At 46.2% G+C, this 20,660-nt stretch overlaps 1 protein-coding gene across 1 annotated transcript; it reads right to left on the bottom strand.

The window, feature by feature from the left end:
• Positions 1-17,454: 17,454 nt before the first annotated feature.
• LOC311041215 (H-2 class II histocompatibility antigen, A-U alpha chain-like) lies at positions 17,455-20,361 on the bottom strand. The gene is made up of 4 exons (XM_084086124.1): positions 20,229-20,361; positions 19,419-19,667; positions 18,549-18,830; positions 17,455-17,834 (listed from the first exon to the last, which is right to left on the bottom strand). The coding sequence occupies exons 1-4, from the start codon at positions 20,287-20,289 to the stop codon at positions 17,710-17,712; spliced, it is 717 nt and encodes a 238-aa protein (XP_083942250.1). The 5' UTR covers positions 20,290-20,361; the 3' UTR covers positions 17,455-17,709.
• Positions 20,362-20,660: the final 299 nt, after the last annotated feature.

The raw sequence follows: 20,660 nt of genomic DNA on the forward strand, positions 1-20,660 counted from the left end.
CGGAAGGTTACATCCGATGTAACCCAGGTTCTCTGAGTGGAGAGACTGGCTCTCCACTACATATTATTCAATATGTACGGGAACTGACCCCCAGGGGCAGTGCTCGTGGATACTCTTTAAGACACATCACTCATGGTGGCCCTGCCCTGATCTGTGATCAGTGGGGTATTTAAGCCCCACCCAGGCAGAGCCACTTCGATTAACTTTGATTGACACGAATTTCGGAGCGGCTGATTCGTGGAGAGCCAGTCTCTCCACTCAGAGAACCTGGGTTACATCGGATGTAACCTTCCGTTCTCTATCGTGGTCGAGACTGGCTCTCCACTACATATTATTCAATATGTACGGGAACACTCTAAGACACACCGCGAGGAAATAAGCAGACCCAGCTGCCCCCGCGGCAGCCCGAAGCAGTTTAAGCCCGAAGTATCAGAGCCCAAGGCGTGCTCCAAAATCCTGCCATCCAACAAAGTATGTAATACTCGTGGCCTAGGCGCAAGACGCTACCTAGGCCCAGCTGGCCCCGCCAGACGCTAAGGCCAGTCAAAAAAGAAGGCTCGTGGCCTAGGCGCAAGACGCTACCTAGGCCCAGCCGGCCCCGCCAGACGCTAAGGCCGGTCAAGAAAGGCTCGTGGTCTAGCGCAAGACGCTACCTAGGCCCAGCTGGCGTCCGGCCAGTCAACTGATTAGCCACCTAGCCCGCGAGGCGCAGGGCTAGCTTCCCATGCATGACATCACTCCGAGCCCGGGCCTGTCCTGCGGGAGCCGGGGTCTCGGAGGCACGGTGAGTATGACCTGCTCTACTGCCTGGAGCCCAGCACTCGCTCCGTGAATGGGGTGCTGGCTGCCACGTTCATGCAGTAGAACCTGGTGAATGTGGATGGCGCCGACCAGGAGGCCGCCGTACAAATCTCGGACAATGAGGCACCTCGCCATAGAGCCCATGAGGTAGCGAGGCCTCGCGTCGAGTGTGCCCGTACTCCTGACGGGACTGGCTTGCCTGCCTGTCTGTACGCCTCTTGGATTGTTTCCACCACCCAGTGAGAGAGCCTAGCCTTCGAGAGTGGTTCCCCAAGGCGGCTATGCCTATAACAGACAAAGAGCTGGTCCGTTGTCCTGTGGGCCTGTGTCCGCTGACAGTAGGTCCTCAAGGCCCTGACAGGGCACAATAAAGACTGCCCGCTCGGCCCTTCTTCACCGCTTCCCTGCGGAGGGTTGAAGGGGAGCAGCTCAAAGGACTGACCGGCTCGGGACTCTGACCAGACCTTAGGGTGGAATGCAGGGTTAGGCCGCAGTACCACCCCAGCATCGTCCGGCAAGAAGCGGCAGCACTCCTCATGCACCGACAGGGCATGCAGCTCTCCTATTCTTTTCGCGGTCACCATCGCCAGCAAAAATGCTGTCTTGAGGGAGAGCCACTGCAGCTCTACTGTTTCCAGTGGCTCGAATGGCCCGTGCCGCAAGGCCGACAGTACCACTTCCAGATCCCAAGGGGGGGCTGCCGGCCTACCCTGCAAGGGATGGTCCCTACGAGCCCCCTTAAGAAACTGATCAATAAGGTTGCAACAATCCACTGTCAGTTTCCGCGGTCCAACACGGCTTGCCTTTATGGCTGCAACCATTCCCCTCACAGTCGTAGGAGACCTGCCTGCCTCCAACATTCCCTGGAGAAACTGGAGGATGTCCTGGGCCCCACAAGAGAGGGGATCCAACCCTCTCGCCTCGCACCAAGAACGGAACGTTGCCCATCGATAGGCATACGCTGTCCTCGTCGATGGAGCCCGGGCTGCCAGTAAGGTAGCCACTACTGACGGGGGCAGCCCCATGGCTAGAAACTCGGCCCTCTCAGGGGCCAAGCCCAGAGCCTGAGTCCCTGGGGAAAGGGATGAAAGAGAGTCCCGTGGGCTTGAGACAGGAGGTCCCTGCGCACCGGGAGCTCCCAGGGCTGACCTCGGAGAAGGGGTGCAATCGCCGAGAACCAGAACATCTGGGGCCAGTTGGGGGCCACCAGGATGAGGCTCACCTCCTCGACCTGAACTCTCTGAAGGAGTGGGTGTAGGAGGACAAAGGGAGGGAAGGCGTAAAGGAGACCCTGCGGCCACTGATGTGCCATCGCATCTGTGCCTAGGGGGGGATCGTCCCTCCCCATAGAGAAGAAGCGAGGGCAATGCGTCGTCTCTCTGGAGGCGAAGAGATCGGCCATGGCGGTGCCGTACCGATTCCAGATCTCGTGCACCACCTGAGGGTGCAGCCTCCACTCCGCGGTGAGGGGTCCCCCTCGGGAGAGACGATCCGCGGCGACGTTCTCCAGACCCGGTACATACATCGCCCTCAGGGACTTGAACCGGGGGTGCGCCCACTCCCATAATGCCCGTGCCAGTCTGCAAAGGCGAGGGGAGCCCAGGCCCCCCTGCCTGTTGACATATGCCGCTGCCACCGTGCTGTCTGTCCTTACCATAGACTGTATAAATGAGATGGACAAACCCCCTCCGCTGCTTTCTACAGACCGAAAATGAATCCTTTGCTGCAGACTGTTGGTCCGCCATCTTTCACTACGCGTCAGAATGAGTTCAGACCATTATTGGTTGGGTAACTTGTCAATCAAGAGCGGGGGGCGGGGAATGAATGCTATTGGTTGTGTAGCGTGTCAATCAAATCATCCCGCCCCTCCTAGAGAATAGCCTACTTTATCGTCAATTTTATAATAAATAGAACCATAATTTAGCAAAACGCATATCCTGATGATTGAAAGGAGACTTTAAACTAGCGACTGGAAGCATATAGAATTTATGACAATTTTTATTACAGTAAGAAAATCGAGTCTGAAAGTTGGTAAAAACCCATCGGCTTGCGTTAAAATAAATTCTTTCTGAACTCACAGGTCGGCACGGGTGAAACAGCGCCTCTCGCTGGACATTTACTAAACATCCGGGTTGGCCTCCTAGTAAATATCTCAGCCTTGCCCCTTGGTCCTTACCAGTACATGACGGTCTCTCAGTACCTGCTGGAAGCGTAGTAGCGCCAGATATATCGCCCGCAGTTCCAGGAGGTTGATGTGCTGCGTCAACCACGGTGCCTGCCAAAGGCCACTCACGCCTTCGCCCTCGTGGACGGCCCCCCAGCCTACCAGGGAGGCGTCGGAGGACACGACCTGGCGGCGTAGCACCGGCCCCAGCATGTTGCCCCTTGCCAAAGTGGTCGGCTGCTCCCACCAATGGAGGGCCAATCGCAGCCTGCGTGTCACCAACACCATGACCCGCCGGTCCCTCAGCGGGCAAAGGCCCAGGCCCAGGAGGCAACGCTGCACTGGCCGCATGTTCAGGAGAGCCAGGGGCACGACGTGTACTGTGGCTGCCATCAGCCCCATAAGGCGGAGGCACAGCTTCCAGGTCACCCTGGCCCCCAGCCGAAACTGAGACAAGCAAGCCCTGAGGGCGGCCTGTCTCACCGGCGTAAGGGACAGGGTCCCTGCCCTGGCATCCAAGCACATGCCCAGGAACTCTGTGGATTGTGACGGCTGGAGCCTGCTCTTCTTCTTGTTGAGGCGCAGGCCCAGGTGCCCTAGATGTTGCAGGAGCCGAGCCATGTCGTTGCGGCACTGCCTCTCCGAGCTGGCACACACCAGCCAGTCGTCCAGATAATTCAGGATGCGAAGACCCTCTCCCCGCAGAGGTCCCAGGACTGCGTCCATGCACCTCGTAAACGTGCGAGGGGCCAACGATATGCCGAATGGGAGGACACAGAACTCGAAGGTTCTGCCATTGAAGGCGAACCTGAGGTATCGTCTGTGCCCCTCCCATATTGGGATCTGGAAATAAGCATCCTCCAGGTCGATTGTGGCGAACCAGTCGCCTGGGAGGATGGCCTGTCGGACCCTCGGCACCGTCAGCATCCTGCAGCGCAGGGGTCTCAAGAATTTGTTGAGTCCCCGCAGATCCAACACTGGTCTCAACCTCCCATCCTTCTTGGGGATGAGGAAGTAGTGGGAAAAGAACCCAGCTTGCTGGGTGGTCCGCACTTCTCTGATGGCCCTCTTCGCCAGGAGAGTGCTGATCTCTGCAGCCAGAAGTTCTCTGTGCTGTGCATCTGACACCACTGTGAAGGTGACAGACCGTGTCCGTGGGGGCGGGCGCAGGAACTGCAGCCGATACCCCTGGGTCATGGTGGAGACCACCCAGGGGTCCGCCCCAATCGTCCCCCAGAACAACCTCTGTTCCAGGGAACGGCAGGAGGGGGCTGGGCCCCCCCCACCGTCAGGACCGAGACGGGGGCTTGCGGGGCTTGCGGCCCCGGCCCCGTCCCGAGCGCTGGCCGCGCCCGGCCCTACCCCGCCGAGAGGCGTCCAGCTGGACCCTTAGGTCATCTGGAGCCGCATAAGCCGGCTGGGGTGGTGTAGGCCGAGGAGCCGCGGCGCCGCGGCGCCCGTGGCGGAGGACCCCTGACACCTCCTTGGCACACCGGCGGGCCTCCTGGGCCTGCTGGAGCATTGTGGTCGCAGTCGGCCCGAACAAGGCCGATGGCACCACTGGCAACCTAAGCAGGCAATTCCGATCTTCAGTCTGCAGCTGCGACTGGGACAGCCAGAGGTGGCGCCTCGCCGTCCAAAGCGAGGCCAGGGCCCTGCCCGATGCCACCGCCTGCTCTTTCGCCAGCTTCACCAAGAGTGAAGACACCTGTTTTAACTCCGCGGCCAGGCCGGGGGTTCCACTGTCCAGCTGGCCGACCAGACGGCGCTGGTACAGGGCCAGGATAGCCCCTGTGTTAACCAGCTGGCCCTGGACTGCCAAGGCTCCGTGTACCCTGGTCAGCATGGAGTCCATAACCCTTGTGTTCTTGCTTGGGCAGCTCGGCTTCCCCAGAACCGATGTGGAGGGGGTGACCAATGCCCCTAAGGCCTGGTCCATGGGAGGAGGCGGGCCGCAGCCGATCCTCTCCCGACCCTCCACGCACGCCAGCCGCTTAGCCAGACCCGACCAACGCGAGGAGCTAATCGGTGACTCAAACTGATGGAGTACCAGGTCCTCCACATCAGAGAGTAATGGTGTGGTGAGGTGACGCGGCTGGACCCCCGCTTCGTCGTCGAACCGGGAGGTTCTCCGTGTTTGCTCTGCCGGCAGCTCCATGTCTAACGCCCGAGCGGCCCGGGCGATGAGCTCGTGAACCGAGGCGGGGAGCTGCTCTAGCTCCTCCTCCGCCTGTGCCCCCTCGCCACCCTCCTGACCGGGGGGGAGGTCCTCCTCCTCAGTGTCGAACCCCAGGACGTCAACGTCCTCCTCTTCTGATGTCCCCTCTAGAACCGCCTCCTGCTGTCCTACCGCCAAGGTGGCAGCGGGGGGCTGTTATTGTGGCCACCGGAGCTGGCTCAGGCAACTGGTCGCCCCCAACTGCACTCCTACGCCGTTTGGCCGGAAGCAGCTGCACTATTGCGGTGTTCAGGGGTTGGAGAGAAAACGACCGAGCCCTGGCCTCTCTCACTCTAGCCGGCAGGATAAAGCAATTCATGCACGCAGAGGGGTCCAGACTGCCCGTGCGCGCATGCTCCATCCCCAAGCAAAGCATACATTTATCATGGCCGTCCTCTACGGGCATTTTTATCCCACAGCCCAGACAGTTGTGGGGCGCTGGGCTGGCCATGTTTGCTATATATTTAGCTATGTATGCAAATCTATACCTAAATTATATATATATACAGGTATAGATTCGTAGACGTATGTATTTGTATATATCTAATACTCATACACTCAATACTCGAATATTGTATACTCGTATACTTAATATTCGTCCGTCTATATATTTGTATATTAAATACCCTTAATCTTATAAGGATATGAGCAGAGCCAAGTGTCTATCTATCCTCTTTATTTCACTTAATTATTTATCCAATGTCAGTGATTTGCAACGGTGACTTGCAACTGTTTGTCAGTGAGCGCAGTGGGCTGCCAGGAAAACCTCCTGACCTAGCGCCACACTGCCCTCTTGTGACCTGTGGGGCACAGTGCAGCCCTCCTCAGAGAGCGCCCCTCCCCCCCCCGCTGACGCCCTGCGTCAACGCGGAAGTAGGTACACGCTGCACGCTGCAAACTTTGTTTGTAATAGATTACTTGGCTCCGCCGATGGCTTCCTCGGCCGCGGCGGCAACGATCGCCGGTAGTAGATGGCCCGGAGGTCCGCCGACTAGGTCAGCCTCACTCGGGTTCCACCTCGGTACCGCGCCCAGCCAGCAGCCGCAGTGGTCCGCCCCCCGACTGGGTCAGGATCGGAACCAAATGCAGCCGCGGCGGTGACGATCTCGGCGATACAAGCGTTCGGCCGACAGACGGCTTCACAACTTGGTCGCTCGAGCAGAACAGCTGCCGCCCTGATACGCCCTCTGACTGGGTCAGTTTCGGAACCAGGGTGCACGCCGCGCGCCAGGAATAAAATGGAATACTATGGAACTTGTGTTGGTGTAAATATGACAGCGAAGCGTCCCGAGAGGAGCCTCACAAGACCTGCTCTCTACCCAAAGTAAGTGGACCACGCCGCCAAACACCCGTTCTGTATACTGTCTTAAGCTGAGTCCACTAAGCGTCTGCTCTCGTGGAAATCAAAGAGTCGAAGTGGCTCTGCCTGGGTGGGGCTTAAATACCCCACTGATCACAGATCAGGGCAGGGCCACCATGAGTGATGTGTCTTAAAGAGTATCCACGAGCACTGCCCCTGGGGGTCAGTTCCCGTACATATTGAATAATATGTAGTGGAGAGCCAGTCTCGACCACGATAGAGAACCCCCAGGTTCTATACTGTAGTGTTACTTTCTACAGTCAGGTTACCAAGTCTACTTATTATTGATTCTCTCTGCTCACTGTAACCAATTTTCTCTGTATTATCCTCATTTAGCTTTAGAAAGTTCTCACACCTAAATAGACCATTATGCATTCCATATTTTTTTCCTTTTGTTATTTTGAACCCATGCTCTAAATAAGTGGCTTTTATAGGCCGTTCACACTGGACGCCACGCGGCAACTTCCCACTTGGCTTGCTGCATTTCCCGGTCTAACAAACCACACTCTGTTGGGAGCGCCAGGGACCCCTGGGGGTCCCCGGACACCACTTTGAGAACCAGTGGTTTACATTGCCGCATGTTACCTCTGATGTGTAGCAGTCCCATAAACGGGTGTTGTGCTGTTTTCTATGGAAGGCATTCCCTTTGTTCTCAGTTCCGCCAGAAGATGGCGCCATATAATCTGTTTTCAAAGGCCTGCCGATGAGAATACATTTGAACCTCACATAATGCCAGGCAACCCATAATCATTATGGCATAATGTATACTTTAACAGTGGTTCTCAAAGTGGGGTCTAGGTACCCACAGGGGTCATTGAGGGGGTTCCAGGGCTGATACCACCATTATTAGCCGACATGTACAAATAATTACAACCAGAGAACATACAAGAAAGGCGATGTTGGATGGTGTAGCTGCTGTTTACATCAGTGGTTCTCAAACACTTTCATTTCAAGGACCCCCGGTTTGGTATGCATTAGAGGCCACGGACCCTAATAACTCTGAGAGTGTACAAATGGAACCAGATTGGCCCATACAGGTCCATTTGATTCCCTCTGTACACTCTCAGAGTTACAGACCTTTAAAGGGACATTTCGCCGATTTTGCAACCAGATCTTATTTTAATGAAGTTTAGGACTCAAGAAACAAGATCCTGTTTTTTTTGTTGTGTATAATCTGTGTTTGTACGCCACGTAGGCATGGTCTCATTCCTTTCCGCACTACATGTTGTCTCGACACATCTCAGTCAGACCAGCTCCAACGACAGCCCCAAGGGGTGTCCCCAAGATTTGGTCCAACCTTGAACCGTCTTGGACTCCACCCCATAGAGTTGAGGCAGTGGCGGCTGAGGAGCCCTACATAATGTTATATCATTGCCCTAAATGGCGATATATTGACAAGGGAACGATGATTAAAAAATCATTATGTCTGTATTAGCCTTGATGTCTGTATAAGAAATGACTTTGTACAGGTGGAAAACTTTAGTTAAATTTGCAGAGTGACGCATTACTTTACCTGAGTTACATATTCTGATAGTCGTACTTGAATGTTGACATGAAATAATAATCCTGTTTAGTGTTTCATAAGCGCAAGCGTGAAATAATCCAAATACAACGTGGAGCGACGGTAAACAATCACTGTTGAAAGGCTAGGATCATAATACCAAGGATTCGACAGTTATGTCACTACTATGCTACACGGAAGTAGAACGGCATAAATATACCAAGGATTTGTCAGTGATGTGACATCACTAACGAATCCTTGGACATGAAGGATGAGATGAACGCTTTCTGACTTCGAGCGTTGCCAGATATTGTGAAAGAAATAAGGAACCAAGTCTATGAAAACAAGCCCAAAAGAAGATAACTAGGCCAAGAGCACTTTAAACCTAGACATGGGATATTATATATTTGAAAATTGCCGATCTACAAGCTCACAACGCGTCGCAATGTTACCCATTGTGATCTTGTAGATCTGCTATTTTCCAAAAAAATCTTGAGGGGAAAAGTGCAAAATGTGGAATATTTTTTAATCGTTTTAACAACACATGTTTGGTAGGGGCTCCCTGGCACAAATTATAATTTCAGATGGGGGTCCGTGGAAAAATACATGAACATGTTTGAGAACCACTGGTTTAAACAACAATCAAAACATTTGGATACAAGCCCAAATATCAACTACATTTTAGAAAGAAGCCGCTTATAATAAGTAGACATGGCAACACTGTGGAACACTGGTACACATGTTGTGTGTTGTTGTTGAAGATCACACCCACATGCAGCCTCCACTCCCATAGAGTTATGTCCACTCCCCACAAGGAGGGGCAGTGCACCAAAGCATTATGGTCATTGTAGTATTCAGTCCAGTCAAACCCTAGTCAAACACACAGATTTCATAATTTTTCTGGCCATAGAGTGCACATTTTAAATTGTTCTCCTGTAATCTACTACTACAAATACTATTAACATTGAGTAATTGAAGTTTCTTCCAGGGGTGAAATGCTCCTTTAAGGGGACCCTCTGGAACCGCCAAAGGACCCCTGGGGTTCCCCGGGCCCCACGTTGATCATCATCATTTGTATATTTAAAACCTCAGAAAATAGCACTGAAGGTGAAACTCTCATTTCCAATGGTGCCGAGGTACAGACATACAACACAAAATTAATAAGAATTAAACCTGCACTCTCATATGCTCCAAAACTATTTATTTGCCAACCCTTTTATAGCCTTTTGTCAAGTCAAACTCAGTCGTCAATTACATAGTAATGGAGTAATACAAGTATAAGTGTGAGAGTTTTATTTTTATTTTTTATCATGTCTAACCCATAACCTAAAAAAAATGCATATTTCATTCATTTTTTTATATAATTTAAAACACAATTAAAGAAGCCCAACATAAATAAAACTAAATAAAATGTATGAATTGTCAATGTGACTAAAATAGATTAATACAACTATGAGAGTAATATAAAGAACAAAACACAATACAATGCTAAGGGCAATGCCATTTCAAATTAATACAATTGGCAATTCCCTTAAACCTTGGAATTAGATAAGTCGTATGTTATGTGGACAATTGTGAACAAATGTGGAAGCATGTTCCAAACATGCTTCAACATCATGTGTGTTACTGTGTGTGCAGCTATGTGTCTTTTGTAAAATATCATGCTGATTCCAATTCACAAATGATTTGGTACAGTTGCCAGTGGAGGTGCTACAGAATGGCATTCAGTAGTGCTGAATGTCCAGAAGGTGGTGCCATTTGCCATCCATTGGAATGGCTCAGAGCACATGTCATGCAGAATTGCCAGAGATCCTAATAAACAGCTTATACTTTGGAAATGTTTGGTTATGCCTAAAGATGCCAATGTTCAATGCCTAAAATGGAATTTCAGATTGATGGGTCAACCCATTGACTGACTGACTGACTGACTGACTGGCTGGCTGACTGGCGGGAGAGAGGGCAGGCAGGCAGGCAGGCAGACAGGCAGGCAGGCAGGCAGGCAGGCAGGCAGGCAGGCAGGCAGGCAGACAGACAGACAGACAGCCCGACAGACAGACAGACAGCCCGGCAGACAGACAGACAGACAGACAGGCAGGCGGGCGGGCGGGCGGGCGGACGGACGGACGGACGGACGGACGGACGGACGGACGGACGGACGGACGGACGGACGGACGGACGGACGGACGGACGGACGGACGGACGGACGGACGGACGGACGGACGGACGGACGGACGGACGGACAGACAGACAGACAGACAGACAGACAGACAGACAGACAGACAGACAGACAGACAGACAGACAGACAGACAGACAGACAGACAGACAGACAGACAGGCAGACAGGCAGGCAGGCAGGCAGGCAGGCAGGCAGGCAGGCAGGCAGGCAGGCAGGCAGACAGCCCGACAGACAGACAGACAGACAGACAGACAGACAGACAGACAGACAGACAACTGCCATGCACAAAGCACCAGCATCTATTTTTGTAATCTGAATGCCTGTAATCTATACTGGACAACAGCCAATAGGACACATCAACATCAACAAAAGACATTAGCTGATAGATTATGTGCACCACCTCAGAGGAAGTGTCCCCGGCAGGGCCCAAGACACAATGTTTGGCTGCTGAGTGAAGCAGGAAGTGAAAGCAATGGAGTTTCCTGTCAGAAGCTTCAGTGGTGAGTTCAGGTTTCAACCCAAATCGCTGCATGCAACGCTTTGATCACATGACCAACGCCATATTTTGATGATCCTAACAAAATGAATTAACAGTGAGATGTGATGAGGTTTCACTGCAAGTAAAAGAAGAAGATTTTCATTCATTTGATCTGAATGGTCAGCAGTATTATTGACCACCAGTCAATAATACTGCTGACTGTTCAGATCAAATGAATTGTACATTTCTGCACTGACTGACAGTTACGCCAAACACTATTGAGTGCTTTGTTTTTTATCCAGGACCCCCAGTTTGATATGCATTAGACCACAGACCGTCATTTGATTTACAGTATTAAATTATATTTTCAATACTGTAATACAATCACTGTAAGATCCTCCATTTTAATTTAACTCTGAGAGTGTTCAAATCATTTTTACAGTAGCCTACACTCTCAGAGTTACAGACCTGTAAGGGTCCATTTGGTTCCATTTGTACACTCTCAGAGTTACAGACCTGTAAAGGTCCATTTGGTTCCATTTGTACACTCTCAGAGTTACAGACCTGTAAGGGTCCATTTGGTTCCATGTGTACACTCTCAGAGTTACAGACCTGTAAAGGTCCATTTGGTTCCATTTGTACACTCTCAGAGTTACAGACCTGTAAGGGTCCATTTGGTTCCATTTGCACACTCTCAGAGTTACAGACCCATAAGGGTCCATCTGGAGCCCTGGTGGTCCCTGGACCCAATGCTGTCATCAGTCAGTCAGTGGGGTCATCTCGGGTGAAAGATGGAGGAGGAAACAAAGCCAGAAACTGCAGAGAAAGCACAACATTCAATATGTTTTACAAGACACTCAGTAACTAGATACATAAACAGGTACAGTTAGGTTAGCTTGATATGGTATTAATATCTAATGTTGTGTGCAGAACTATCAACTGATACACATTGAGTGAGTTGACAAATGACCCCGCTGACATGACAAACGCACGCACGCACGCACGCACGCACGCACGCACGCACGCACGCACGCACGCACGCACGCACACACACACACACACACACACACACACACACAAATTGTCTCCCTAAATATCTATTGACCCTAATATTACCCTATATACTTTTTCTGTCAAAAAAATAGGTCATGCCAGAGACTGGAATGAACGGCAAAGGTTAAGAACCGGACACGTTATCCCCTAAATTAGCTTTTAAATAATACTTTAGTGTGGACATTTTCGCAAGAAACTCCGTCAGAAAAGGCTTCGCTTGTTTTATTGTCGTATAGTCAACTGGATACGGCATTAATGCGTTGTTTATTACAATGTTGATAATGCTCCCCCTCTCCCTCGGCCTAGCATTTTTTCAGGCCATAGTTGTAAATAAGAAGTTTGTTCTTTAATTGTCTGCCCGATAAAATTATAGCACAGACAGCAGATCTACAAGTTCAGAACACATTGTAATGTGACACATTGTAAGCGTGTAGATCTGCTATTTTTGCTATTTAATCTGGTTATGTCCTCCTGGTCTTAAATACAGAGATATCAGATATTGTACTAGCTTGTAAGAAGCCGCCCGAGTAAGAAGCAAGGTTTTGGGATTTGGAAACCTGAACTCACCGTGTAAGCACTTATAAGTGGTGAGTTCAGGTGTCAAGCCAAACCTCTGATGTGACACTTTGATTAAATGAGCAACGCTATTTGAAGACATGTTGATGGTTTCAGCAGTGAGATGTAATGAGGCTTGGATTGGATGAGTGTGACTTTAATGAACATGTCACAACATGACACAACAGCATTTTAGCTAGGCTGAATGCACCCTGGAGGAATGAAGGGAAACCTGTCTGTGAAACACACACACACACACACACACACACACACACACACACACACACACACACACACACACACACACACACACACACACACACACACACACACACACACACACACACACACACACACACACACACACAGAGTAAGTAAGAAGCTTGCACAAAGCACATTCAAAGCACCTTAACACTGAAGGCCCAATGGAGACAAACTGTATTAAACTGTTACGGCCAGCCGTATTTTGTAATTATTATTATATTTGTATTTGGTTATAATTTGGAATATTTATGAGGAGTTGGATTATTGTAGTATTTGTGGCTTGTGTTATATTGTTGCTTTTCTGTATCCCATATAAGGTGGTGTGAATGCTGTGCGGATGGGTGTGGTGCTGGTGTGAGTGTGAAGTGGCTGATTGTATGCAGGCTGTGCTACAGATTGACAGGTCCAGCCTCTGGCCCTGTCCCCTGCTCTCATTCGTCTCTCCTGTCGACACCCTAGCCGTGATTGGCTGTGGCTCTGGCTCCAACAATTCAAAAGCCTCAGTTTGCTCTGACTGCTCGGAGGATTGGCAGCTGAACAGCAACAGAGACTCGATTCCTCTCATCCTCCAACCAAACCTTCATAACCTTTATTTTGATTCATTTTGCTTAGTTGCCTTCGTTAAACATTTGCCTTCAGTAATAGTTGATCTCAGTTAAGAGTTCTTTCCAGATACTTCGTTTCCTTTAGCTTCAGTTATCATTGTTTGCACATTGTTTGATTTAATCCTTGTAAATATTATTCATTCATTTTCTGTAGGGGTGTTTGGTACTTTTTGTTTGGGCTCATCCCATCCCCTCTTTTCTCCTGTTTAATATTTAGTTAGGTAAGTAGGTTTAGTATTGTTATTTGTTTTGGTCAGGGGTTTATGTTAGGGTTTTCTTTTCTGTAGTTAGGTGTTTTACATCATGTAAACCAGCACCCTGAAGTCACTTGTCACTTAAGAGAAAAACTAAGAAAATATTTCTGCTGAAGAAAATAAATATATATTCAGTTTGAATTCAGCTGTCGTCCTCCATTTTTATGTCACCTCCCCTACCCTAGACAGGGGGTCGTAACATAAACACTGCTGCTATTTCTCTGTTTATTCATTCTTGTACATATGTTTCATGTGTATTATGGCTAAAGTGGTTAATGTATGTTTTATAATGTAATCATTTATATCTGTAAAGTAACTAGTACGTTTTCAAATAATTGTAGAGGAGTAAAAGTACAATATTTGCCGCTGAGATATAGTGGAGTAGAAGTAAAAGTATAGACAATTGGAAATACTCAAAATTTTACTCAAGTAGAGTACTTGAGTAAATGTACTTAATTTCTTTACACCACTGGTCTACAGTGTGGAGATCTGTCTGCTTACAGGAAATACTTTGATAAACTTCACTCAGACCTATGTTTTAATTACTTATGTTGAAATGATGTTGTTACAGGCTGGCTCTTTCAGCTTAGAGTGCTGCTTATCTCATGAGGACATATGACCTGTATGAAGTTATGGAGGTTTAAGAACAGGAGAACTGTTGCGCCTTTCTTTGTCCTTTTGGTGAAGATTAAATGCAGGTGCGGTGGTCTCGAAAAACATAAAGGTAAACTGACAGAAGGAGACTCGCTCACTGCATGGAGGTTAAGGAAAAACTCCTTAGACAAGACTTAAAGAAAAACATTTTTCTTTATTTTGAGATGCCCATCATGTGCTCGGTGCTCAGTGGATTAAAAAGCAAACGTTTCAGTCCTCCCAGGACCTTCGTCAGTGCTATAATGGTGGGACACAGGCAAATACACTGCTTTTATAGGGTGCTTGATCACCTCAGCTTAGGTGCTGAGGATCACTATTTCAAGTTCAAGTTCAAGTTCAGGTTTATTTGTCATATGTATAGATACAGAGTATAAATACAATGAAAATTATTTTGCTCAGAGCTTTCTCAGTCTTAAATACATAGGACATAGACAACATCTATAGTGCAAAGACATCTATAGTGCACAATACATTTAAGGTCATTACCATGGTTACGGGCGTGGACAGATCAATTGCAGACAAAAAAAACAGGATTACACATTTGTGTTACATTTGAATCATGAAGTTCACTATACAAACAGTTTATGCATCCAGTCCAGTCATGTCAGCATTCTCTTGATACACATTTTTGAAAAACATTTGTTAAAACAGTAACATTAGTAACATTTAAGGATTTTTTGAAATAAATTATACAAATTAGTACAAAATAAGATAAATGCAGCGTTCCTATAGGTAGCATTGGAGGGAACGGTCTGCATGTTTTGCCTACATACTGGAGATTACATTTACAGGAAATCATGTAGACTACATTGGAAGAACTACAGTTAACAAACTGTCTGATGGTGTATTGTTTGTTAGTGACTGCAATTTTAAATGTGTTCATTTTCTTGGAGTATTTACATGCTACACAGTGTAGACAAGGGTAGAAGCCGGTGACTCCATCAAGCCACCCCGTGTGTTGCTGGGGTGTATGTAGCAGTCTGCTTTCACCATATAGTCCCTGATGCTTCGAGATATATAGTGGGAGAAGATTACCATCTGGATTCATAATTTTTTTTGCATGTGTTATAGTTATAACTTATGCTGATTTTATAGCAGACATGGTTTTGTAGCAGACACAAGCACCTTATGGCCTCGTTCAGCCTCACACGGCCCAGCACCTGAAATATCTTCTGTTTACAAAGCACTGTAGAACCCCTCTCAAAACCACAGGTATGTGTAGCAGACTACGGTCATTGACACTCCTTTGTAATGTACGTACGTGCATAGGTGGAGATCATTACTTCTTGCTAGTAATGTAGACTAAAGTGGCCAATTGTCCAGTGCATGAATGCAAATCAGTGTAAAAACTGAACCGAATTGATGTTGTTAATAAAACTGTTAATTAACAACACATGTAAACAAATCACAGCAAAACCAGTGAGCATCGTGTTATTGTTGTAGCTGCTAAAATATACAAAATATACAGACTTGTTATGACTTGTAATGGAAAGAAGCCGCGTGCCCTGACCCAGTGGTTCTCAAACGTTTTCATATCAAGGACCCCCAAAATTATATATATTTGGCCGCGGACCCCCATCTCAAAATATGTTGTTCCAGAGACCCCCCAGAAGCAAAGATTTGAGTTGCAAATGTTCTCTTTAAAAAATAGCAGATCTACAAGCTCATAGCGCGGCACCTGCCGCACTATGAGCTTGTATATCTGCTATTTTGTAATAGCCAAAGTATAAAATATGGTTAAAGTGGTTAAAATGATTGTGATGCTATATTAACTAATTTTGCTGGGGACCCCTGGGGGTCCCCGGACCCCACTTTGAGAACCAATACCCTGACCCATCGTCACCATTTCGCTTTCCTGCGCTTACTTTATGAAATGCCAACAAAGCACACCAAGTCTTTTCTGCTTCTTGTTTTCTGCCACTTCACCTTTCTTTCTATAGTCACTTTCTCAACTTGTTCTTGTAGTGTATGATGAGTCAGCTTATAAGTAGCATCTGAACCAACATCATTATCATAACCAAACTTTTTTCTCCATATAGGAAGAAATCGTGTAAGCATGCGTGTTTATTTTTTCATGTCAGGGCTTCCCTTGTCTGGGGTCATATGCAGCAATCACAGTTGATTTTCAATCATCTCAGCAGTAATTTCAGTGTTACAAGTGTTCTTGTATTGAGGTTTGTTACAGCTTTTACACACACACACACACACACACACACACACACACACACACACACACACACACACACACACACACACACACACACACACACACACACACACACACACACACATATAACAATGTTTTATTATGCACTATTATATATTATTAACTATACTATATATTCACTATGCTATGTATTTATACTCTGTCTGTGTAAGCTGCAAAACTGAGAATTATCTTTTATGTATAATGTAATCTTATCTGGTGCAACATTGTCTTATGTGGGATACTGGCTGTTTGGGAAATGGGAAGTTCCCAGTTTCTTGTTCCTCCTGGCTGCGTGTCAACGTGTCCTCAACATTAAACCCCTAGGTGGGGTTGGCGAAAGGGCCTACTCTGTGTGGAGTTTCCATGTTCTCCCAGTGTCTCCTAGGGTAGTTAATACCCTCACAAAACATACGTAGTAATCCTGGTCACTATACTGCCTCCCCCTGGTCAGCCGGGGCGCCTGATGGAGGGGAAAGGAACTGGTTGGAATAACGTGTTCCTTCCACGCGCTACGTCCTACCAGGGAAACTCCCCCCTGTCAGGTGACAAGAAGGTCAGTTGGCTCTCATGCATTGAAGGAGGCATGAGCTCGGCCCTGGGCTCCCTAGGCTGGTGGGGGGAGTGTAGTGCCCAGGATCACTTAGCAAATTGGCACCGGGTGAAAAATGGGTTACAAAATCGAGGGATAAAAAATATTTTAAAAAAAACATTAAACCCCTATAACTGCTACTGATGAGCAGGTTGGTACTTAAAGTGGTATGATTTCCCACACCATCAGGGTGAATGTGTGTGAATGGGTGTGTTTGTGCGAATGGGTGTGAATGTGTGTGTGTGTGTGTGTGTGTGTGTGTGTGTGCGTGTGTGCGTGTGTGCGTGTGTGCGTGTCTGCGTGTGTGCGTGTGTGCGTGTGTGTGCGTGTGTGTGTGTGTGTGTGTGTGTGTGTGTGTGTGTGTGTGTGTGTGTGTGTGTGTGTGTGTGAGAGAATGGGTGAATGTAAAGCACTTTAGATGAAGTCAAATTAAACCATTTAACCATTTATCTAATTAAAATCTTATCTTATTGGATTTATTTAATATGTTATGTCATCTCATCTCATGTCTCAAAGACAACAGGGGATGCAGGGGGTTTTATTGAAGTAACAAAATATGTTATTATTGAAACAATACAACACATTACATTTAAACAAATCATGAATTCATGAATAGGTTTATATCGTAAATGTTTATAACTCTCACCCAATGGCACAACAAAATCCTTGATTTTAACGTCAATGAAAACATTTCCTACAGAGTTAAATGATAATGAACAGTATGTGTTCAGAAAATGAGAAACAGAAGATGAGGGTGTTAAAGACCAATTTTGAACTATTCAATTACACATTTTAATAATGTGGTAAATTCACCTTTCATAACATGTTTTAGTTGCATTCGTTTCCTTTGATGAGGAAGAAGGTTCCCATAGCAACCCCCAACAGACCCAGGGTCAGCCCCACGCCACAGAACACAGCAGGACCCATGGGCTGGTCTTGGATCAGATCCACATCTGTAGAGGAACACATATGAATATGAATAAATAAACATGCACAAACAAACCACCTCCCTCTCTCTCTCTCTCTCTCTCTCTCTCTCTCTCTCTCTCTCTCTCTCTCTCTCTCTCTCTCTCTCTCTCTCTCCCTATGTTCCCAGTTTCAATACTGTAATGTTAGAAAAAAAGTGTTTGAAAAAAGTCCAGAATAAAAGTACAAAAGTATTGGTGTCAAAATGTACTTAAAGTACCAAAAGTAGAAAGTATACTCATTATGCCGAATGTCCCATTTCACAAGTTTTCAAATGTATAAAAAACTTTTGAAAATAGCAGATCTACAAGCTCACAATGCGTTGCATCGCAATGCATTGTGAGCTTGTAGATGGCCGAAATGTATATAGGGCTGAAGTGGTTGTATCTTTTGTTTTAATATTCTAAATCTACAAAGTAACTAGCACCTGAAGTTGTCCAATAATTGTAGTGGAGTAATATAATATTTGCCTTTGAGATGTAGTGGAGTAGCCTGGTAAAGCCCCTCCCTCCGGAAAATCTAATTTCCATTTGATTTCTGGAAATGAGATTTTCCGGAGGGAGGGGCTTTACCACACTAGTAGTTGAGTAGAAGTAAAGGTAAAAGTACCTCAACATTTTACTTAAGTACAGTACTTAAGTAAATGTACCTAGTTACTTTCCACCAGTGATCAAAGGGGTTAGGATTGACAGTGTTCTTACCCCACATTCTGGTGGCAGGTTCAGTCAGTGAAAGGTGTCTGACTGTACAGCTGTAGATGTCTCCCTGCTCTGGTGTGAACTTCACACTGGAGAACTGGTAGAAGGTTCCATCATGTTTGGGGTACGGGACACTGGAAGTGATGTCACTGGTCAGGTTGAGGTTGTTTCTGGTCCATGTGATGTGAACTGGTGCAGGGTAGAAACCAGTCACATGACAGATGAGGACGTTGTCCACTCCCAGTTCAGCATGGTGCTTGGGGTACATCATGATGTGAGGTTCATCTGAAGACACACAACATACACAAAGATATAGAAACATATAGACCCAGGGTTAAGTTTGGTTATTAAATGAATATATCTCCATTTTGTAATTGTCGTGTAATGAAATACATATCTCCATGTATACTGTTGTCCTGTACCCACATGCATGCCTGTTCCTTTACACACACACACACACACACGCACGCACGCACGCACGCGCACACGCACACGCACACGCACACGCACACGCACACGCACACACACACACACACACACACACACACACACACACACACACACACACACAGCTTTTTGGGTGTGCATGTGACCATAAAGAACCTGGAACACATATTCACACTCGTTATATTATATCATTATTATTATTATTATTATTATTATTACCCTTATTATTATTATTATTATTATTATTATTATTATTATTATTATTATTATTATTATTATTATTATTATTATTATTATTATTATTATTATTACCCTTATTATTACCCTTAATTATTCAAATGTTTTCAATGATTTCAAATATGTTCAACAGTTGTGTAGTTAGTAATTATTGTTTTGTTAATATTTGAAGTTATTATTCCTGCATACCTGGTTCCAATGGTGGGTTCCTCGGGTCAGTGCGAGCCAAGTTCAGGTTGTATTTGCAGGTGTCCTGCTGACCCAAAGCAAATTGATAAGTTCCTTCTTGGAATGTGAATGGATCTATGAAGTCAGGCTGAGGCATCACCTCCTTCCCTTTGTCGAAGTCTGCATACCAGATCACCTCACCATCCAGTGCATACATGTCCTCTCCATCTGTGTCTGAACAACCAGTGACACCAATATCCTCATGTGAGACTGGAAAGAAAACAAAACACACGTGACATTAAATTAAACAACAATTATCTGCAAAGACCACCATCACTTGTGGAACTATCATGTTTGGTTCTACAGTTGAATATGAAGTGAAAGGTAGAATATTACAGGTAGTTTCCAGTAGAACAGAGCTACTGAAATTTGATTCACACTGAAAGATTCAAATGTTTTTAATAATGTTGTGAAAGATTCAAATACTTTTTTTTTAAAATAATATTGTGAAAGTGATTCATATGAAGTCAGTAGAAGTAACAATATATATTTTTTTGTTCATAAGTTTTGATCAAATCAAAAATCTTATAAAAGGCATGCATAATTTGATCACAACAGTAGATTTGTAAACCAATATTTTACATAATGTTATGAATATAAATGTTTCATCAAATAATAATAATAATAATAATAATAATAATAATAATAATGATACTAAGTGTAATAATAATAATAATAATAATAATAATAATAATAATAATAATAATAATACATGTTATATGATAACAATATAAATGTATATTTTATGTAACATAAATGTAATGTACTTACTGCCTGCTTTGACACCAAGTATAGAGGAGAGGATGAGGATGGTCACTGTTATCTTCATCATCACATAAAGTCAGAACTGAACTAAACTGAATAATCAGAATAAACATATGAGAATTAACAGATCAGAATAAACAGGTGTTGACGTCAACAGAACCTGTGTTGTCTGAAAGAGAAGGAAGGAGAGTTGTTTCTGTACTTTACAAGAATCAGCCAATCAGATTAAAGATACAGTGTTGCATCATCTGTGTCCAAGAAGACGACAGTCTAGATTATTGTAGAGAAACAGATTAAAAAAACAGAGAAAGAAAGAAAGAAAGAAAGAAAGAAAGAAAGAAAGAAAGAAAGAAAGAAAGAAAGAAAGAAATGAGAGATGAGGATAAAGTCCATCAGTTCAGACTGAAGTGTTGACTGATAATTAGAATTTACACAGAA

This window comes from Gymnoscopelus microlampas (assembly GCF_963454915.1).
Source record: "Gymnoscopelus microlampas genome assembly, contig: SCAFFOLD_148, whole genome shotgun sequence".
In the NCBI taxonomy this organism is placed as follows: domain Eukaryota; kingdom Metazoa; phylum Chordata; class Actinopteri; order Myctophiformes; family Myctophidae; genus Gymnoscopelus; species Gymnoscopelus microlampas.

Excerpts from the sequence above, each read along its gene's own strand:
- LOC311041215 (XM_084086124.1), bottom strand. The coding sequence starts at position 20,289 with ATGATGAAGATAACAGTGACCATCCTCATCCTCTCCTCTATACTTGGT. Across the intron at positions 19,668-20,228 it reads ACTTGGTGTCAAAGCAGGCA|TCTCACATGAGGATATTGGT; the intron begins GTAAGTACATTA and ends TTTTCTTTCCAG. Across the intron at positions 18,831-19,418 it reads GAACCCACCATTGGAACCAG|ATGAACCTCACATCATGATG; the intron begins GTATGCAGGAAT and ends GTGTGTCTTCAG.